This window comes from Panthera leo, chromosome A3 (genome assembly GCF_018350215.1).
Source record: "Panthera leo isolate Ple1 chromosome A3, P.leo_Ple1_pat1.1, whole genome shotgun sequence".
Taxonomy (NCBI): Eukaryota; Metazoa; Chordata; class Mammalia; order Carnivora; family Felidae; genus Panthera; species Panthera leo.
Genome location: NC_056681.1, coordinates 133118633 through 133140866, shown reverse-complemented (window position 1 = coordinate 133140866; position 22234 = coordinate 133118633). Strand labels below are relative to the sequence as shown.

Here is a 22234-nt window from a genome sequence, read left to right as displayed (position 1 = left end):
GTCTCCTTCCAGTCATCCGGCCAAAGCTGGAGAGTCCTTCCTCCCTTCATCAGTTTGTTTTTCTATTCAGCACATACTGTGTGCTTGAAATGTGCGAGCCTTTGTGGATACCGTGTGTTTACCCTCTGGAACTTCAGATCTAAGGGAGGGTGGGTGTATTTTAAACAATCACACTAATGGCTACGTAATGCTAGTTGTGCTAAGGGTTTTGAAGGAAGAGACAGAGTGCTCAGAGAATATAGCAAGGAGACTCTTTTTAAAGCATGGAGACCTCACTAACAAAGTGATATTTAACTTAAAACTTGAAGAATGGGTAGGAATAATCCAGGCAAAACAGAAGATACTCGCAGGGAGAGGTTTTTAGAAAGCAGAAGCAGCATATGCAAAGGTCCTGGGGCAGGAGGGATCTGATGGCCATAGACTGCTGGTAGGTCTGGAATCTAGTGAATGGAAGGGGCAAATGGTGCTACTTGAGGCCTGGAGACACAGGCGGAAGCCAAAGCACGTGGGTGCTACAGGTCTCATGACAGGTTTTGAACTCTGTCCTGAGCTCGTGGGGAAGCGATTTCTTCATTTCTGTCAAGAGGGTGGTACACAACATGCTTCGGAGGCAGTGGTGAGCATCAGCTCACTGTTCCTGCAGGAAAACTTGTCTGCCTTCTGTGACATTTCTTGCCTCACTTACTATAAATGACCTCACAAACGTGGAGTTCTGAGCTTTAAAACAAAAAGTTTCCTTTTTCTATCTGAGGTCCAGTTCTGCAGCCACATTCCCCTACGCTGCAGATGGGGCATGGCGGTTCCCTGCATTCTCTTTTCTACTTGCTGTTAACTGTGAAGGAAGAGGCTTCAGTGTCTTATTCTTTGCACCCCATGCTTTTCTGACCTCACATGCTTCCATTCCTGAGCCAAAGCCTTTACTGCCTGCTGCCAGGAGGTTCCTGCTTCCCGCTACACACTGAAAACTTAGGGCTCTTGGGGCGCCTGGGGGGCTCAGTCGGTTGAGCGGCCGACTTCAGCTCAGGTCATGATCTCACAGTCCGTGAGTTCGAGCCCCGCGTCGGGCTCTTTGCTGATGGCTCAGAGCCTGGAGCCTGCTTCTGATTCTGTGTCTCCCTCTCTCTCTGCCCCTTCCCTGCTCATGCTCTGTCTCTCTCTGTCTCAAAAATAAGTAAAAACATTAAGAAAAAAAATTTTTTTTTAAAAAAGAAAACTTAGGGCTCCTTTCCTCTGCGTCAAGAACAATGATAAACACGTAGACTTTCTTGCCATTCCTTTTCTGTCACTTCGTGTAGTTTAAGTGTGATTTTCTTCTTTGTTTGCCTGACATTTTAAAGTTTGGGTCCCACAGTCTTTCCCCCACCCCCCCCCCCCCCAGGAATTACATAACGATTTCACTCACTTTCCTTTAAAGAAGTATTTTCTCCATCTAACAACATTGTTTCCTCTTTCTTCTTTTGTCCTCTTAGTTTTTTCCAGGATGGACTGAAAGCAGTTGAGAGCCTCAAGCCTTCTATTGAGACACTTTCAACAGACCTTCACACAGTAAGTGGCTTCCCTCCCACGTTAGTGTTGAAGTGGTTTTTTTTTTTTTTTTAATTTTTTTTTTTTTAACGTTTATTTATTTTTGAGACAGAGAGAGACAGAGCATGAACAGGGGAGGGGCAGAGAGAGAGGGAGACACAGAATCTGAAACAGGCTCCAGGCTCTGAGCCGTCAGCACAGACGGGCTCGAACTCACGGACCGTGAGATCATGACCTGAGCCGAAGTCAGACGCTTAACTGACCAAGCCACCCAGGCGCCCCAGTGTTGAAGTGGTTTTTATGCAGCACATGCTTTGACTTCCACACTGCTTCTGCGCGCCCCTGTGTTTGCGTGCCGTGCTACCCGGACGCTGACAGCCTCGTGATGCCTCGTGGAAGCCTCCGTTCCCGTCCTCTGTCTTGGCTGCGAGAGGGTGTGATCGGAGGGGGATGCATTTGAGGCGCTTATGTGGAGATGCCCTATGAGCCCCAGCGCCTCACTGTACCTCAGGCGTGCTTCTCTCCGCTTTGTTTTGTTTTTTCAAGATCAAGCAGGCCCAGGATGAAGAGAGAAGGCAGTTGATACAGCTTCGCGATATTTTGAAATCAGCCTTGCAGGTTGAACAGAAAGAGGTGAGGGGATTTAATTTTGAAAGATTGCTGTTTTTACACCGGTGTCGCGGGGGCTTTGGGACTCAAGAACGTGACTTTCAGCGGGGCTCTGTCAGCCACCACCGAACTTGTAGTTTGTTCTTTGAGTTTGGTTTTATAAGACCATCTTTTTAGATGTGTTTATTTCATGGGGGAGGCATGTACTGGAGGTGTGGCCTTCACAGCAGCATATAAACCCTTTTGTGGGTGTGGCTTCTTAACATCTCCTAAACCCTTTTTTGTTCACGAGTAGCTCTTAACATCTCCGTTACTCAGATGCTCGCTATTTATGCCGTTGATTTTCTACCTGGAACTTTGTGGTTTCCGTGCCCCCGTGTCTGTGGACTCTGTCTGTCCTCGGGGGCATCAGCAGGTAACAGGTGGCCACCTAGGCCTCCAGCCCCGAGATTGTACCCTGAAAAACATGGGGAGGTACATTTTCTTACAGCTGCATTCGGATGAGCAGGAGACCTCAGTTTCTCTGGCCTCGTGTCTGTCCTGTACTCCCTTTTCTGCATGCTGACACGTTCACAGTGACAGTTTGTGTTTTGGAGGCTTGTTTAAAAAAATACCAAACAGTACATTTTTAAGGTAATTACATGGTATGTTTACTACAGAGTGGATATTATGATGGGAAATTTAACATTGTCCACTTCCTTGTCCATAAAGGACTGTTATCTGAATGTATTACTACTAGAGTTTAGACGAATGACTGTTGAACTACCTAGAACATGATGTTCGCGGTGGGCGGTTTTGTGTGCTCTGTTTTAAGTTCCTGTACTATAACTGAATATTGTTGTTTTTCTCCCAAATGCATTTACCTTTGTGACCGAAGTCTAGGAGAGTAAGTAGTTCAGTATTTTCATAAATTGGAGAGTTTTGCATGCTTTCTTCATAAACTTAAAAAATTAGTTTCTTCCATGCATCTGCTAGTGGCCAGTGGTATTTTTCATTTTAACCCTTTCTCTGGGTTTTATTAAAGGCTAATGAATTTGAATGCACAAATATTAGTGAAATGGAAAATTTCCAAGTTTACGGTTTATGCATTTGCTGCTGTTCCTTTGTGGACGCGAAGTGACTCTGCCCCCCCACCCCCTCCCGCCACTGCCTAGCTGAAGTCTCCATGTCCTTCTCATCCATCCCCAGACCTGTCTCTGGAGACCCCCTCTGCTCGCCCCAGCCCCAGTGATCTGAGTTCGTGTTATTTCAATCATGATATTTTCTTTTGGGGTTGTTGGCTGTGTCTTCAAGTGCACAGATGCTTCTTCTCTCTAGCTAGACCTTGAGCAGCTTGAGGATGCCCTCCCGCCTTCTGCGCCAGCCATCACGTTGTACCATATTGCTCGTTCGCTAGGCTCTTGGTGAGCGCGGGTCAGCTAAGTGAGAGATTGGCAGATCGCAGTTACATGGGAGTGCTCGAAGTTACCCACAGGATGGTGACTTCCTCCCTTCCTTCCAGTCTGCGGAATATAGATCCTGACACTTCGATATTCCCAAACATGGGCTGCACGCAGAAGAATAAGAAGGAGCAAAAGAACTTGGAGTGTGGGGAGAAGAGCGGGCTCAATCATGACTGGAAGAGGGTGGTGCTGGGTGTGGGAGCCCCACCGCCACGGAGGCAGCCGGCCCTCCAGTGCGGCGCTGGGAGTGCTTCAGAGCTGCTCCTGCCTGGAAAGGAGTATCGGTCCTGTGAAGGGAAGCTCAGGTTTACGATAAAGGAGAACAGGTGCTGGAGTTGAGTGGTCCTCTGGGCGCAGTGCAAAGGCCGTGTTTACTTTGGCTGTGTGGAATCAGGAGGTTTGGGAAAACCGGCTGTTGTCAGCTGGTTATTTATAGCTTTACAGAGAAGTGTAACAAGTCTGCCAGCAGAGATCAGAAGTCTTTACGGTTTGTTGTGTTTGTGGACCAGCCCAGCTGCCCTGCTGCACACAGGGGTCATAAGAACCCTCTCTACCACTCGTCTTCAGCTTTCTGCCCGAACATCGAACTCTCCGGGCGCTTGCTTGTGATTGTATTGTACTATATATTACACTCTGCATTGCTTTTCGATGATGCGTTCCATAGATTGGATGGTCTGTGGACACAGTTGCCAGGAAGAAGCAAATGTGTAGAAGTAGAATTTTATATATTTCTAAATAATGTTTATGATTGGGCAGGGTGGGGGGGGGGGGTCTGTCTCATATCCTTCCAGTTGCAGCAAGAATGAAACGTTGGGCACTGTTTAGCTCTCAACCCCTTTCTTGGGATTCTTCCTGTGACTTAGAAAACTGAAGGCATTGACGGTTTTTTGTTGTTGTTTTTATTTTAGACTGTGTGCGAGCAGGGGGGAGGGGCAGAGGGAGAGAGAGAGAGAATCTTAAGCAGGTGCCATGCTCAGTGGGGAGCCGAACATGGGCTCGTCCCACAACCTTGGGATCATGACCTGAGCCAAAATCAAGAGCGGGATGCTCAACTGACTGAGCCACCCAGGCGCCCCGGTGTTTATGGTTTTTATTTAATGTTATAAAAATTTCTTACTCCATAATTTCAGTTCATAAAAACTAGGTAACATGCCCCAAGGAAACTGCATTGATGGTTGGTGGGAGCCCCTTTCCTGTTGCCTTCCTGTAAATCTCAAACATGAATCGTTTGGTTTAAATGAAGAGCATGGCTCTTGCATATGGTGGCTCTGGCCTGCTTCTCTTTGTCACCCTGTGGCTGCATTTTGGAAAGGAGACTATGCCATTATGATGCCAGCGCCCCCACACCTCCGAATCACTGACATGCTTATTTTTTCGTATTTCTGCTCTCTGTAGAGAAGATTCTACTGTTTGATTTTTCTACTATCTCACTATGAAACTTTTCAGACTTACAGAAGAGTTAAAAAAAAATGTATGGTGAGCACCTATGTACGCACCACAGTTTTAACACTTGGGAGAGATCCCTTCTCTGAAGTTAAAGCCCTTCAGTACTGCTGATTTTTGCATCAGCCTTTTGCTTCCCCGTCCCATGTGCGTCCCATCTCCGCGAAGTCCTGTGGGACAGGTCCGTGGCAGTGCTCGCAGATTTTCTGCCAGAACCTCGTCGTTGGCATGTGGGTTCTGAGTCGTTGGATGTCGAGAACCCAGGCTCGTCCCTCCGGCGGGGAGGACTCAGCCTCTGGGAGCCTGAGTGCCGAAGCTATAGTGACTTTCTCACTTTGGATGCCTCGACTGTGGTCTCTCTTCATGTCAGCTTTACACTCCCCCCTTTTCGAGTGTCCCTGTGTGGTGGGAGTGTGTTTGAATAATATGCACTGTCCAGGGAGCAGAGGTCCACGACGGCCATAATTCTCTTCCGTCGCTGGCTTTTCTGGTCTAGGCTTGCATTTCTCATGCCGGGGTCTGGCCTTCGTCACAACCCTCTGGCCAGGTGTCCACTTCCTGGCCTCTCCTGCCAAGCTCCCAGGTGGCTTGACACTGGCCGTCAGTGCGCCTTCCGTGGAAGACTTGTTCCTTGAGTCACACGGTGAAATCCCGTTTCCTTAGCAGTGATGTTAAGCGAGGCACCGCAGTGCACAAACAGAAGAAGATAGATACAGCTCTCACCTCTTACGGGGCTCATAATCGGGGAGTGGGTCACAAAGTCATTGGGGTATAGTGTGACGATGGCTTCAGTGGAGGCCAGTCCAAGAATGGGTGTCTCCCTAGTGTGGGGTAGGCGGGTGTGTGTCAGGAATGAGGGTTTGGAAGATGATTCGGAGTTAATAGCGTCCCAGCAGGTGGGGCAGGTGGGCCAGCTTCTGACCAGGATGGAAAATTCGCCTGGGTAGCTGTCTAGCAGAGCAGAAGAGCATAGATGAATCGTGGGTCTTCGCTTCCTACCAGGAAGGCATGGAGCAAGGTTCCCGACCTCTCCGTGCCTTGGTCTCTCCATCAGTCAATCAGGAATAATACTGTCACCTCCCACAGTTGTTATGAGATCTAAGGGATAGTTTCTATAAAACACTCAACACAGTGTCTTGATAAACAGGCGCTCGTTCGTTCATTCAGTAAATACTGTGTTCCTAGTGCTGAGGAACCATAGCAAAAAAAATACCTAATTCCCCACTGCTGGTGGGTTGGAGAGTGACAGACGGATGTTGGTGGTGTTGTCTCTGATAGGTCATCCTAATGCCCACTTGGCCCCCAGTGTCGGCTTGTGATCTGGCATCTTGTCTTCATGACTGGCCCCCTGCCCACTCTGACCTAGGAGCCGTCACACCCCAATCTAGACTGACCCCTACGCCCACTTCCCCCATTCCCTGCCTTCACTAGCACTTGACTGCCTGACCCCTCACTGTTTCTGGGGTCTGCTCTCTGGTTTGGCCATTCCTACCTGCCTCACTTCACAGGTCTTTCTGGGCACCTTGTAGCTGTGAGCAGTGATGCAGACAAGAGCCTGGCAGGGCAGTTGGTATCACAGTCCACGTTTACGCCTTCAGTCTGAGGGGAAAAGTGTATTTGCCGGGGTCCACTTAGTAGTGGTAGAGCCAGGATTTGAAGCGCGGTCTGTTCCACTGCAAGCGTATTCCCTTTAGCTAGGTTATATGACTTTAATAATACCTTGTATCAGACAGAATCTTTTTAAAAATTATCCAGAAATAATGGGGAATGTGTGATACTGAGACCAGCGAAAACACTGTTCTTAGACCACAGCTTAGTGCTTACTTAGCAAAGCCTCTTGCTCTAGGTTGTGTCCACTTGGTGGACATACCTGTCGTAGCCTGAGAAGGTACTTGGACGTACTTGGGAGATACGTGGACGTTACAGCTCTCCCTTGGTAGAGAAGTGTTCAGTGTCCAGGGGTGACCCCTTGGCAATCCATTCATCGCAAGAATTGTCTGAATACAGAATTTCTAAGAGGTAGACAGATAAAGTGTGTATGTTTTTATGATCTAGAGTCTTAGGGACCTTGGGGATCCTTCTGATTTAATGAGTAAACTTTTATACGTATAACACGTGCAACATCATCACTCTTTTTTCCCCTATTCCCGAACATTTCAAATGCTAAGTCTTCTGTTCACCTGGGCAGTCTGCCTTGGCACGACCCAATGGCTAGTATTTCATACGGCCACACAGAATATAAGGTCACGGATGGTGCCTGGGATCCGAGAACATGGCTGGATGTCACAGGATAGAGGATATGTGCATATTGACAGATCTTAGGAGAGCCTTTTGAAGGTCCATAAAATGCCGACTTAACCTATGTGCTTTAGACAACATCTCCATGTGGTGAGACTCAGATCCTAGGGCATCCTTGGCTTTCTGGGAGAGTACAGAGTATGATGGAGAGTCTCCAAGGGTCTCTCCCACCCCTGCCCCCCACCAGTCACCTCCGTCTATGTTAGATTCTCCTTCTCCCCAGAAGTAAAGGCTCTTTTCCCTCGGATTATATTCCGTTGAATTGCAGTCTTGGTTATGTGAAAAGGCGGACTTCATTTGTTACCCCTTCGCTTGACCAGGTGTGAACAAAATGACCTGAATGAGCAGATGAAGGAGGGCTGGTTTTGTTGGATCACCTACAAGTCACCTTGAAGTTGGTGAGATAACTAGTGCGAGAGCAGGTTCAGTTTTCTGTCAAACGGATTATATTCCTCCGATGTACACATTTCAAATTGTGCAGCTTCAGACTTTCCTCCACTTTTTAACTGATTCAAGAAATGCCTGGTCTAAAGAATAAAAACGGCAGTTTCTTCCTTAACATCTGGTAGAGAGTCCAATTCTGTGGGTAAGAGGAAAGCCCCTTATTCTGTGCCTCAGGCCTGTGAGGGCTCTGATCACCATGCTTGGCACGAACACTTTGAGCAGTGTTATCACATGACTCCACCATTTACTCTGTGCAGGCTCCGTCCCCCCTCCTCCCACCCCAAATCAATAGTCGTATTTCTTGGTTGTGCCATTTAGTCTTTTGACAGGTTTATTTTTAGTCTTGCGCAGAGATTCATAGAGGTGAGCACGCTTCTGTTTCTCCTCCCCTGCATTCATTCCCAGTGATGCTTAAAGCTGGGTTTGCTCTGGATTTCTAGTGCTAATATCCTGCCCTTTTGAGAGAATGTGGAAACTGGCACTATCCTCACCTGATGAATGAGTTGTTTGCCCCAGTTGTCTGGAGGCAGGAGTGCCGCGTGAACTCCCTATGAAGAATGAGGACGTTTCTCCCGTCTTCGGTCTGCTTGTTGAGGCTCTGTGATCAATTCAGTAATGGGATGCCTGAGCCCATTATTGATTTCTCAGATCAAGATTTTCTTTTACTTTTCTTTTTTTTGCAGAGTTGTCCCAGATGTATTTCACAGTTAAAAAAAAAAAGTCAGTGCTAGATAGACCATGTTCATGGAACGGTGGATCTGATACATTTAAGACAGCCAGAGCCCCCAGATTGGTCTGCAGATTCAGTGCCATTTTTATCAACCCCCACCCCCGCCTTTGTGCAGAAATTGACAAGCTGATTCTGAAACTCATGAGGAAACACAAGGGACCCAGAATTGCCAAAACAGTAAAAGAACAGAAGTTGGAGGACTCACACTTCTGATTTCAGTCCCCACAAAGCTATAGTAATCAAGACAGTGTGGGACTGACACAGGATAGATTTACAGATCACTGAAATGGAATCAAGAGTCCAGAAATAAACCCTAACTCTTATGGCCAATTAATTGATTTTTCAACATGGGAGTCAAGACAATTCAGAGAAAAAAGAATGGTTTTTTTCACAAATGATGATGGGACAACTGGATAGCCACAAGCAAAAGAATGAATTTAGACCCCTACCTCACACCATAATCAAAAATTAACTCAAACTGGATCAAAGACCTAACTGTTAAGAGCTAAAATTCTTAGAGGAAAACATAGGCGTAAATCTTCATGACCTTGGAGCAAGCAATGGTTTCTTAGATGTGACATCTAAAGTACAAATGACAAAAGAAACTATAGATAATTTTCAACAAATTTTTAAATATGTTATGCTTCAAAAACCGTAAGACCTATCAAGAATCCAGGTGGCTTGCTGTTGCTTTCAGATAAAGTCTGAACTCTGACTCAAGCCTGTCTGTCCCTTCAACCACTGGGCCCACTTTACCTTAGCTACATTGGTTGTTCTAATTTCCATGGAGGATGACCACAGCTACCACTACCCTCCCCTATTCTCTGCCTGTTCTTGCTTTCATCTTGAAAACTCCCTCTCTCTAGACTCCTACGGTTTCCTCCTTTGGCTCTTCACTTCCTGAGCACTTGTATTCTTGGCTTGGATAACACTGATTGTCATGCATTAGTTTCTTCATTGTTTGGCATCATTTGGCCTTGGCTTCCCCAAGGATGGTCACCTGCTTGACGGTGGAGAGGAGACATGGCCCTCGTGTCTCAGGACGAGGTGAGGGCTCGTGGTGAGGGCTCATGGAAAGAGCTTCGAGAGGGAGGTGGCAATCCCTTCCAGTCTCCTCTCTGGCCCTAACAAGCTCTGCGTCTTAAGTAGATCTCTGATTCTCGTTGTGTTTCTATTTCCTCCGTCATGAAATGGACTGGGTGGGAGGTTCTCAATAAACAGCTGGCCTGTGAACTCTGTTTGTCTTTTGCTCCCCCTGGGTTCCTTATGTCTGCCAGAATTTCCAGTGCTAGTTTGGACAGCTCCTTCCCACTCACAGCTCGGGGCTTCCGATCCCATCTGTCAAATAGTTGAGCACCCATCGGATGTCCAGGGTTTCATTGACGGTCCTTGCCCTTAAGAAGCTGAAGACTGGAGTCCCCCGGTGTGGCGGACTCAGCCAGATTCTCAGCCGAGCAAGTGGCCTGTCTACCCTGAGGCTAAGGCAGTTAGGTCCAGTGCTCTGGCCCCTCTGCTGGGTTGATGGGTCAGGAAGGGAATGTGGTTCGATACCTGTTATGTACCAGGTGGTCACACGTGTCATCTTACTCAGACCTTGCTGTATTTACCATTTGCTGGGTATTGTTTTCCTATTTCCCAAGGAGCAAACTGAGGCAGGGAGCTTAAGTAACTTGCCTAAAGTCAGGGGTAGAACCTTGTTTTGGGTTTTTTCTTGCTTAAAAGTGCTGCTTTTTCTAACACATAGGTTACTTTTCTCCTTGAGGACTGCTTTTGCCACACCAAGAGCTTCTTGCCATTATCGGGGACTTAAGGCTCATAATTAAGCAAAATCTGTAATTTCCAAATGGCTCATTTCTTTCAGCCAGTTGGGGGATGCTGGTTTGACATTTCCTTCTCCAGCCTGGTAGGTGACGTTTATGAATTCCTGGGTATGAATCTTCTGTCCATTTTTTGGTGTGGTGATAGGTGACATGTCTCTAATTAAAAAAAAAAAAAAAAATTAAGGACAGCTTTTTTTAAGCTTGGAATCTGGACAGGATTAAAAACCACTTCTTGACCGTTTTTAGGAGTCACAAATTCGCCAGAGTACAGCCTATAGTTTACATCAGCCTCAGGGAAACAAAGAGCACGGGACCGAGCGGAACGGCAGCCTGTACAAGAAGAGCGATGGGTAAGCAGAATGTGCTGCGGAGTTTGAATGCGTGTTCCCCTTCCGTGTCCAGAATTGCTGAAGTCTGCTTTTTTTTTTTTTTTTTTTTTTGCCCCCCATTTATCTGTCAGGATCCGAAAAGTGTGGCAGAAAAGGAAGTGTTCGGTTAAAAACGGTTTTCTGACCATATCCCACGGCACCGTAAGTATTCCCTTTTACTTCTCGGTCTGCTGCAGTGAGGTGAGAGAGTGATACAAGCCGCATGCCCAGGACAGCATTGCACCTGCCTCTTAAAGGCCTTCCTGTTGGGAGAGTTTTGTTTGGGGTCCTTCTTGAGTCGGTGCACCTGCCCCGTCTGTGCTTCTCTGGCCAGGGACAGCTTTGTGTCGTTCGCTGCCTGGCAGAGTTAGGAATACCTGACGCGTCAGGTCATTTAGAAGCCAGAGGCTTCCAGAAACCAACAGCGCACCACTTCCCAGCTGTCTTCGTCTCCAGAAATTGAACTTCCTACTTGGGAAGGTTTCCTACTTCTCCATAAAGGGAAAAGCGTTCAAGTGGTCAGGACTCCGGGCAGCCGAAATCCAAGAGAAGAGAAACTTCAGGAATATTATTATAGAAATCCAACATGTGGCGTCCAACCTTCGTCAAGTCCTTTTTCTGTCATCCTGTGTGTAAGAGTCCTTGCAAGAAACTGAGGCCTGTATGTTGAGCCTGTTGAGAAATCAGTCAGAGTAAGATGACTTACTAATCCAGCTTTCAGAAACTGGGGACTTTTTTTTTTTTTAAGTTTACTTATTTTGAGAGAGAGAGAGAGCATGCACGAGAGGGGAAGAGGCAGAGAGAGAGGGAGAGGGAGAATCCCAAGCAAGCTCCGTGCTTGTCAGCCTGGAGCCTGACACGGGGCTCAATCTCACAAACCGTGAGATTATGACCTGGGCTGAAACCAAGAGTCGGACACTCAACCGACTGAGCACCCCAGGCGCCCCTCAGAAACCGAGGATTTTAACCACAGTTCCAAACACAGCCCTTCACACCACAGCGCTCTTTCCCACAGTGGCTCAGGCATATTGTCACCTTACCTGTATGACACAATCCGGTAAATACCACGTAGGCTGCTAGACGTTTTTGGAAAATTCTAAAGGCAGAGTTGCTGCTATTTTGGTGCTAATGAGAACGCGGCATGGGTGGTGCCTTGCATTTCTGTTCCCCAAGCAGGAGGCCTGGTGCTGTGTGCATATTGGCGGCCTCCGTCCTGTGGGTGGATGGGAGTGGACATGACCCTGGGTCTTTGTCGTCTCCTCCCCTCCCCCTGGTTTCCACCAGTTCCCCTGGTGACAGGCCGAGCTGGGCAGGAGCACAGGCTCCTGTAGACAGGTCACGGCTCAGCGTGGGCTCTTCCCAGTACTCTGGAAGGAAATGGGAAGACTGGACCTACAATTCCTGGGGCCCCTTCATCGTCCCTGACTGGGACCTAGCGTACGTCAAGTGTCTGTAGCCATCTCTTTGGCCCTCTGGCCTGGGGGCTGAATGTATCTCCTGCCCGGGCAAATAGAGGTCATTCCTCTTTTCTAATATGGAGCTATTACTGGCTCCTTCATGGTCATGACCTCCCTCCTGGGGCCCTGGAGTTTGGACCCTGATGTGATGTGCTCTCCATATAGACATGCCTGTGTGTCTGGGGAGGAGTGCTGTAGATTCAGGGAGGCAAATTTATTCAGTCACCACCATGCCTGTTCAAACTCAAGACCGTAGGGGCGCCTGGGTGGCTCAGTCGGTTAAGTGGCCAACTCTTGGTTTCGGCTCAGGTCGTGATTTCACGGTTTGTGACATTGAGCCCCGCATCAGGCTCTGCACTGACAGCACAGAGCCTGCCTGGGATTCTCTCTCCCTGTTCCTTCTCTCGCTGCCCCTCCCCTTCTCTTTCTCTCTCTCTCTCTCCAAGTGAATAAACTTTAAACTGGGTGATGGCCAGGTTCCCTCCCTGCTCTAAACACCTATGATTCTGTGATTTGCTTTCAAATGGTTTTCCACTCGGTTGTTTGTTTTAACTCAGGTTTACTGCCTCGATGCAGAAAATTTGACAAAGCAAGACCGAGTTTCATTTCATGCTTGTTCACAGCTCTTAAGGCATTTGGCATTTTTGCCTCATTAACATGTTCTCCCAGACCCAGGGCCTCAGCTTAAGCCAGTGAGCGGTCCTCCCTCCGCGACGGAAGTGAAAGCAGGCCTAGTACTCGTTTGCTGGCAGGGAAACAGGAGCTTGGGCTCCTGTCGCTTCCATTACCCGTACTTGTCTCTGGAAGACGCAGACTCGGTTTCCTGTGGACGTCGATGGGCTGCTCCAGTCTTGGGCAGATGGTGCAGTGACAACTAGCGTGAGTAGCCTGCTGACGGCTCAGCTCGCCACACAACTTGCATATTTAACAAGTGCTTTGTGTTTAGGGGGCTCCCTCTCTAGGGAATCCGTGCTCTCTGTATGACTCACTCGCACTGCCCGGGGCAGCCCGGGCTGGGAGCTGCTGGGGCAGACATTGCCTCCAGCCCGGCCGCGTGGCAGGCGGGGGCTCTGGCCCGGAAGACAAGAGGGGTACTATAGAAGGAGCTGTGTGTACACCACAGGGTTCTCCTTTTCTCCTTCCTCTGTGTGCATCCTGCCTGTTCCGTGCGCATGCGTGCGCGCACACGCACACAGGTGTGCCGTCGCACCTACAGAGCGTTCACGTGCGGTGCTGTGAATTAACCTCTGCCGAGAGAGGGATCTGAGAGATGCCTTTTTGTGTGATTTTGTTTGCATTTGGCTCCTTGTGTGGCCTACCTAGGTAGCCAGCACCTCCCTGAGGAGGCAGATTTACCATCGGGGGAGAGAAGGACGGTGGTTCAAAGACCTGACTGAGTAAATGGGGCTCTAAGAGCAGGATCTGGCCCTCAGTGGAGAATCCGATCTTGATGCTGTGGAAGCACAGGGTGCGTGTTTGCGATGTTCCCCAAACCGGTTTCTTCCCCGGAAGCTGGCAGCCTTCGGGAAATGAGACGGCGTGCTCCGTATTCTAGCAGAGGGACGGTGATTACATCCTGATGCATTCGCTGAAAGCCTAGTTGGTGTTCCCCATTCGCTGAGATTCGTTGTGTTTTCTGGCACTGGGAAAAGTGATCCTTGGGACAAAATAACTGACTGGGTATCACCTTTGCCAAATGCATGCATCGCTTTGCCACACTGCCAAGGACTGGGGACTGTTTAAGCTGCGAGAAATGTCCACTGGTTCTTCTACAGTCTAAATTTCTTTTTTAAATGATTGTTAGTCATGAAGAGTCCAGACTACCTATTAAGGGCCCCGGCTGGCCCATTTGGTTAAGTGACTTCGGCTCAGGTCATGATCTCACAGTTCGTGGGTCTGAGCCCCGCATCAGGTTCTGTGCTGACAGCTCGGAGCCTGGAGCCTGCTTCCCATTCTGTGTCTACTTCTCTCTCTGTCCCTCCCCTGCTCATGCTCTGTCTCTCAAAAATGAATGAATGTTAAAAAAACACAAAAACCCACAAACTTTAAAAGCGTGACAAATTGGGAAAAAATAGAATGGCATGATTAAAATGATAGGAACCCTAATAATCCACACCTTCAGTCATATTTACTCATCCGTGCAATCTAGGGGTCTCTGTTTCCCACTCCTTGGAGAGCGCTGGTATCTGATGAATTAGAACCATTCTGTAGCTGAATTAAATGGTGACACCATTTTCCCCAAATAGCAGCAGGAGAGGGAATCTAATGGGTAGAGTTTTCTCCGTTTAAAAATATTCTCCCATAGATTTTTCTTACAGCTCTGGTAATCTGGCTGGACAAATAGCAAACAACGATTAATGTAAAACATGGAACCTGACCCTCTTAAGCGGTATCGGCCGTTCTAAATTTTGTGGACCTCCTCTTACCGCTGTTCTTTTTTACACATAGCCACCTCTGTGCCTTTATAATTACTCCAACTTCATATGTAGGCACCGAATATTTTCCCATGTTTTGTGGTGTTCGTATGCCATGAAGGGCGAAGTCTGTCTTTGATGGTAGCTGTCTCAGTGAGAAGGGACAGCTTTTCCCGTGGTGCGGGGAAAATGAAAGAATATAAGCGAGAGGGGCCCGGGCAGGGCTGGTATTAATTAGGTTGTGCTGCTTTGCTGCACCCGGAGATACGCACTGATACGTCCAGGTCGGTGACTGCTTCCCACAGAAAGCCATGCAGAGGGCAGGCGGGAGCAGGAGTTAAGAGCTTGTGCTCCGAGGCCAGGCTGGCGGGCTCACATGGGGCCTCACTGCCTCCCAAGCTGTAGAAAAGAAGGTCCATCACATTAATTAGCCTGTGCGGGCCAGTACCTTTATCTGTAAAACTAGAGCGGTTCCTGCCTCAAAGGTCAGTTAGAAGAATTAAATGAGCTAATTTACTAAACATACTTAGAACACTTGTGCGTGAAAACGTTCCTGTATTTACCAGATTTCACCAACCCCTCTTACTGTTCCTGTGTCTAAGACCCCACGGACAGCCGCAGTTTGGAAGTAGGCCAGGAATGTCCCCTAAGTGCACATATATATGGTTGTGTCATCACAGGAGGTAATGGTACAGACACAGACTTTACGTGGTGAAATACGTGGTCGCGTCGTGGTATGGTCTCCTACTTGGTGCTGTAGAAATATGTCATTCAGTGTATTGGTTCCCGGATGAGCCAGGTAATTCTATTGGTAAAGATCCAAAATTGGATTGATGGTCCTTCCACTTGGAATTGTCAAGGTTCGCAAGATTAGACAGAACTTGCAGTCTTTTAATACTGATTTCTGGGGCACGTGGGTGGCTCAGTCAGTTAAGCGTCAAACTCTTGGTTTTAGCTCGGGTCATGATCTCATGGTTCATGAGTTTGAGCCCCAAGTTGCACTGTTAGCCGGGAGCCTGCTTGGGATTCTCTGCCTCCTTCTCTCTCTGACCCTCCTTCCCGCCTCTCAAAATAAATAAATAAATAACTTGAAACAAATGCTGATTTCTGATGATCCAAGGATTCTGTTAGGCGTCTGTGGTGGAGAACATCCAGTGACTTTCGTATAAGAGATGAGGCCGACATCCCACAAGCCAGGAGAGTCTGGTCCACCCTGTTTATCCACCTTCTCATCCCGCCTTCCTTGTATCAAACCCAAACTGTTTGCACTGTAAGGATCCGTCCTGTTTTAACAGGGATTATGCTGCCTCTACCACTGACTCTGTGAGTTGAGTGGAAAGGGGTCTGTAAATGAATGAAGGTCTCATGGGACTACCCAGGTGTGGATGCACGTACGTGTGTTTTTTCGATGAATCCCGGATCCAAGCCTTTACAACTTGTAAATGCAGCCGGCAGCCACGGGAGGTTGAACAGGAGGTTCACATATAGAGCATTTTATTCGGTCTTTCCCTCAGCAGCTTGGGAGGTGGGTAGGATAAGCCCATTCATATTTGGAGAGTTCTCCAAGGTTTCTGAGAGACATTTTGCCATTTGAATAGTCACAGGTTCTTTTTTTTTCCCCCCTAAAATTATGTTATCCTTTGATCTTTGCTTGTTTTTGGACTACCCGTGGTAGTTTTTGAAACGGTAGTAAAATACCCATTTTGAGACCTGTCTGCCAGAAACGAATTGTGATCTTTTGTTGCCACTGTGTTGGGGAGATTCGGGGTGTTTATGTGAACGAGTTGGGTTTTGTTGAAACGTACGTGACAGATGTTTAGCATTTAACGTTATTTATCTATTACCTGTCGTGACTTCAAAAAGTAGGGAAAATTATTTCTCTGTCATTTTTGTGCCGTGAGATTTCTTTCCTTAGAAGCAAGTGTTTACACTCAGGGAAACACTTTTAAGCTCACCAGAAATAGAGCTGGTGCCCAAGTCACCCAGCCAACCATCTGTGTCATCGGTAGGAATGTCTCGGAGCTTTAGCCGTGGAGCATTTTGCTCTCAGGAAGCCCAGTGCTATCGACCTCAAAGCCAGCAGCCCTTGTCCCCCTGGCCGGGTGGGTGTGTGGGCCACCAAGTGTCCCTCCCAGGGAATGGCAGCTTGCCCTCCGGGGAGCTGAGATTCAAGGACACCCTGTGTCGTGCCTGTGTTGTGTCTTCCTACACAAAATCTGCCTTCCGAAAGCGATCTTTTTGCAAACTGGTGGAAATCCTGTTCTTGCTGTATTTTAGTGAGAAATGGTGCGGTATGATTTTGTCCTCCTTCCCACCCATCTCCATTCCTTTGTTTCTAAACAGGCTAACCGGCCTCCCGCGAAGCTCAACCTGTTAACCTGTCAAGTGAAGACCAACCCCGAGGAGAAAAAGTGTTTTGACCTTATTTCACGTAAGTTTGTTTCTCAGATTTTGCTCCACCGAGAAATTAAACTGGCTGCTGGGGCATCAATCCCATTTCAGAGAATTGACTGTCGAGGAGAAATGCCTTCCTTTCAAGTGACATCCACACCTTCTTCTTTCCACTCATAATTGTCTGCTTGCTGGTGTCCAGTGTAGGACCTGACGCTGAGGGTGGCCCCGCTCTCCTCATGGGCTCCTGTAAACACGGAGATTATACTGGGTTGGCCCTCAAGCCTGAAATCCCTTCACTTAACTATAAAAAAGGACGACTCTGTCATCCAGGCTTCCGTGGTTTGGGTGATGTTAGACATGCTGCACGGCTAATGTGATAAGGTCTTTGGCAAAACCCTGGAAACTTTGGTTTTTGAAATCGTTTTGCCTTTCCCACCGCAGAATTAGTCTTCCTGCTTCCGTACGTCTTTCTTCTTTTGTGGCACACATGACAGAGTGACCACAGAACCATCTGCTGTGTTGAGTGTCTACTCGGCATCCCTAAGGAAAAAGGAACGGACGAGTGTGTTTTAAAGGAAACAACATTGGCCTTTTTTGTTCCTGGCCCATTTAGGTGGCAGGGTTACAGTTTGGGGGAAGGAAGGGGCCAGCACCCCTTACACAAGAGGGTCACGAGGGATTTGGGCACAAGAGTTGTACTTATAGAGGAAAAGTCTGTACCATACATTTTCGGAAGGTGGGTGCTTTCTTATTTGCCTCAGTTTCCCAGAGTGTGAGTGGCTGCTTTCTGAGATGTCTGTTGGATTACACTATTGAGGGCTAGGGAGTTATTTCCGGTGTAATTTATTGCTCACAGCAAGCTTACGAGGTAATTATTACCACCTCCACTAGTCTGGGTGAGGAGGCAGAGGCCCATGGCAGCTTACCCTCGTGCCCTGGTTTCCCTGTTCTAATACGCACCGTACTAATTTGGAGGAGAGTGTCGAGCAGTGTGATGTGCCTAAAGGGTTTGGGCACTGTTCTGTCCTTCAGATTCCAGACTAATTTGTAAAATAAAAACTGACTTTATCCTGCTTCAAACCCCATGTCCCTAAGAAGTGTTCACATCTGCCCCCCGATGTGTGCACAACCGGGCAAGCTTCGTTAACTACTGGGTGCCAGTCAGCTTGCCCCCGGGCACCTTCAGCACCCCTGGGGACCTCCCATGAGAGGGTCATGGGAGCATCTCTTCCACTCTTGCAGACAACCCAGAAGCACTCTCCAGCCCGCACGCCTGTAACTTCCGGTCAGGCACCGAGGAGGGTCGGTAGATGGCAGGCGTGTGTCACCGCTTTCCTGGGACGTGTGGGAAGGCGGGCCTGTGCAAATCTGGTTTCGCGTGAGCGCTCCGGCAGGCTGACGTTTGCCAAGATGCCTTCAGTATCTTTGATGTACTACCTGCTGCATGATAAACCTCTTCAGGCCACGGCTTCCTGCCTCAGACACCCAGAAGGCCTTGCTGAATTCGGTTTGAGGAGCCTTCATAAATGTGCCAGAATGCATTGTCATTCTTTGAGAAAAGCTCATTTCTTCTTCTTCCCGCTCTCCTTCCATGACTAGAGTGAATCCCGATCCTACAAATTTCTCATCCTAGTCTTCAAACGGTGGTACTCTCCTGAGGGTAGTTTGGTGAAGATGCTTTGTCCCAGTGCCGTGTGGCTCTGCTTGTCTCAGAGAATTCCAAAAACAGCCAGACCCCGCGGGAGTGATCCAGGGAGCCGCCACAGAGCAGTGAAACCCTGGTTTGTTGCACATCCCAAGAAGGTTGGGGTTTGGGTTTGGGTTCACTTCCGATTGTGCCTGACTCAGGAAACGAGGCTGTCACCCTCTCTGTTTCTCCCCCGCCTGCTGACCAGGCTAGTGGGACCTGTATCACGATGAGCGAGGCCTTTAAACATTTGGCGGTTGGAGAAGAAAAGTCAGGCTGCACTATAGGCAGTGAGGAGGCTGCTCCAGATGTGAGTCTCGCAGGCCCCAGAGTCACCCTCACTCTGTGAGGCCTCTCCTGGTCGTCCGTGACCTTGATACTTGTTTTGAAGAAGATTGATCCTTTTTTTGGTCGAATGTCCCTTAGTTTTCTCCGCTGCTTTCCCACGGGGGCCTGAGGCTCTGCATTTGGGGCAAGAATAGCGCATCACATGCCCCTCCTCTCTGCTCTGCGTACAGGGGTCAGCGGTGTGGCACAGCCCTTGGAGACATCGCCGTGTTTGCACACGGCTGTGTGTGAGTGTAAGATCTCGTGTCCCAACAGGGACACCTGGGTGGCTCAGTCGGTTAAGCATCTGACTTCGGCTCAGGTCATGATCTCGAGGTTTGTGAGTTTGAGCCCCTCATCGGGCTCTGTGCCGACAGCTCAAAGCCTGGAGCCTGCTTTGGATTCTGTGTCTCCCTCTCTCTCTACCTCTCCCCTGCTCGTGCTGTCTGTCTCTCAAAAATAAATAAACATTAAAAAAAATTATTTTAGGGGCGTCTGGGTGGCTCGGTCGGTTAAGCGTCTGACTTCAGCTCAGGTCATGATCTCGCGGTCCGGCTCTGTGCTGACTGCTCAGAGCCTGGAGCCTGTTTCGGATTCTGTGTCTCCCTCTCTCTCTGCCCCTCCCCTGTTCATGCTCTGTCTTTCTCTGTCTCAAAAATAAATAAACATTAAAAAAAAAAATTATTTTAGGGGTGCCTGGGTGGTTCAGTCAGTTAAGTGTCCAACTTCAGCTCAGGTCATGATCTCGCGGTCTGTGGGTTCAAGCCCCACGTCGGGCTCTGTGCTGACAGCTCAGAGCCTAGAACCTGCTTCGGATTCTGTGTCCCCCTCTCTGCCCCTCCCCCACTCGTGCTCTGTCTCTGTCTCTCAAAAATGAATAAACATTAAAGAGATTTTTTTAAAAAAGGATCTGGTGTCCCAACAGCCTTCAGCTGTTCCTCCTGCTTCCGTGGTGTTTGTAATACAGCACTCCCACGGCCTGTGGTTAGGATTTCTCATCTTTTTCTAAGGCCAGAAAACGTGTGAGATACTCATTTAGAAAAGGCTTTTATTATTCAAGGGGCTGTAACAATTACTTTTGGGGCGCCAACTTCTTGGCGAGTTCAAGAAAACAAAGCCTTTGAAAGGATAATGATGGTTTCCATCCCTGAGTAGCTCCTGTTTGGGGAAGCTTTATCTCTTCTTAAGCTTGGATGTGGACAGGTTTGTTAGTTTGGATTCCAAAGCCACAATCACCGAGCAAGGGCAGGCACGGCGGGTGAAGGACGCGAGAGAGTGCGCCATTTTGTACAAATCATTCATTTCGCAGCAGAGAGTTAAGATCATTCCCGAGGTTAATTATAAACCACTTTCTGCCGGTATTGTGTACGGATTACTGTGCCGGGCTCCCAGCTGATAAAACTTCTCTTGCCATGCAGATGACAGGACGTACCACTTCCAAGCAGAAGACGAACAGGAATGCCAAATGTAAGTTCCTCGGGGGTGGGCCCTGGGGCCGGGACTCGGCAGTCCCTGGGATTTAACACAGCATCTCTCTCATTTTTCTAGATGGATGTCTGTGCTGCAGAACAGCAAAGAAGAAGCTTTAAACAATGCATTTAAGGGGGATGACAACACCGGGGAAAATAACATCGTCCAAGAGCTGACCAAGGAGATCATCGCGGAAGTGCAGAGGATGACGGGCAATGACGTGTGCTGCGACTGCGGGGCGCCAGGTGAGCCCCGCCCCTCCCCGCCCCACCCCTCCGTTGACTCTCATCCCGATTCATGGAAACCAGTCACGGATTTTCCCTTTCACTGCAGACACAGAGCTGCGTGCAGCGAGCCCGTGCGGGAGCTCGTGGCCCACGGGGCCGTGTGCATAGCTGCAGGGGGAGGGTGGGAAGACACAGGAGCGTGAAGATGGCCTCACAGAGCTGAAAAGATTTAAAGCCTTTTGAGGGGTGCCTGGGTGGCTCATTCGGTTAAGCGTCCAACTTCAGCTCAGGTCATGATCTCACTGTCCGTGAGTTCGAGCCCCGCGTCGGGCTCTGTGCGGAGGGCTCAGAGCCTGGAGCCTGCTTCGGATTCTGTGTCTCCCTCTGTCTCTGACCCTCCCCCGTTCATGCTCTGTCTCTGTCTCAAAAAATAAATAAACATTAAAAAAAAAATTAAAAAAAAAATAAAGCCTTTTGAGACATGAACGCCGAACGAAGCACAGAACGCGGGTGAGACCAAGGTCATCTGCTCGTTGTGTTGGCTCGGAAGCTGCGTCGGGCGGCTTTTCCCGGGATTTACTCCAGCCTCCCTTTGTGCTACTTTGTAGAACTTGTGCAGTGACTTTAAGCCGCTGTCTAGTCTGTGACCCCAGGAGAGCCACTTTCTTTGTTAGCTGTCGGTTTCCCTGTATGGAAAATGAAGGAACTGGTCGAGATTGTTTTCCGGTCCCTTCCAGGCGTCACGTTCTGTGAAAAGAGGTGTTGATGTCTGCGTTTTGATAAAGCCTGTGAGGAGCTCCATTCTGTAATGGACATAGAGCGGTATCATTGCAGATTCTAAGAGCTGGTATTTTCAAAAGCTTAAGGAGTGGAGTTATTCTGATTAAGGAGGAAGGGTGCTTTGGGAGCTTTGGGATAGCCGTTCCTGAACATTCACAAAATGAGAAAGCTTGTGGAGTGTCAGTTACCTTCTTCATTCCTCCAGTTCTATGACCGTTCTTCTAAAAAAATGCACACAACAGGGGTGCCTGGGTGGCTCAGTCAGTTAAGCGTCCGACTTCGGCTCAGGTCATGATCTCGCGGTCCGTGAGTTCAGGCCCCGCGTCGGGCTCTGGGCTGATGGCTCAGAGCCTGGAGCCTGTTTCGGATTCTGTGTCTCCCTCTCTCTCTGACCCTCCCCCGTTCATGCTCTGTCTCTCTCTGTCTCAAAAATAAATAAACATTAAAAAAAAAAAATTTTTTTTTAAATGCACACAACAAAAATAGAGTGGGCAGTTGAGAATTGCCAGGAGGTTCCTATTGCCCCAAAAAGCTGTATGTCTGGGGGTAGTGAGGGGTAGGTATTCCCTCAGGGTCTTGGATCCATTAAAAAGTACCTTTTGGCAGGAAATGAGGTGTAGGGAGTGGTAAGTAGTGAATTGTGTTTTTTCTTTTCTTTTCTTTGGTAATGTTTATTTATTTTTGAGAGCAAGCTCAAGGGGGGTGGGGGCGGGCAGATCCGGGCTGACAGCAGAGGAGACCCTGATGTGGGGCTCGAACTCACAAACCCCAAGATCTTGACCTCAGCTGAAGTCGGACTC

The 22234-nt window shown here is 48.5% G+C and overlaps 1 protein-coding gene across 4 annotated transcripts in view; it reads left to right on the top strand.

Moving 5' to 3' along the window:
- ASAP2 (ArfGAP with SH3 domain, ankyrin repeat and PH domain 2) overlaps positions 1 to 22234 on the top strand; it is a 171365-nt gene that overhangs the window by 112099 nt on the left and 37032 nt on the right. For all 4 annotated transcript variants that reach the window (XM_042933708.1, XM_042933707.1, XM_042933706.1 and 1 more), the window contains exons 8-14: positions 1470 to 1545; positions 2071 to 2157; positions 10557 to 10660; positions 10771 to 10840; positions 16893 to 16980; positions 20376 to 20424; positions 20506 to 20672. In XM_042933708.1, the coding sequence (XP_042789642.1) occupies positions 1470 to 1545; positions 2071 to 2157; positions 10557 to 10660; positions 10771 to 10840; positions 16893 to 16980; positions 20376 to 20424; positions 20506 to 20672 (641 nt within the window). The remainder of the gene's footprint in view (positions 1 to 1469; positions 1546 to 2070; positions 2158 to 10556; positions 10661 to 10770; positions 10841 to 16892; positions 16981 to 20375; positions 20425 to 20505; positions 20673 to 22234) is intronic.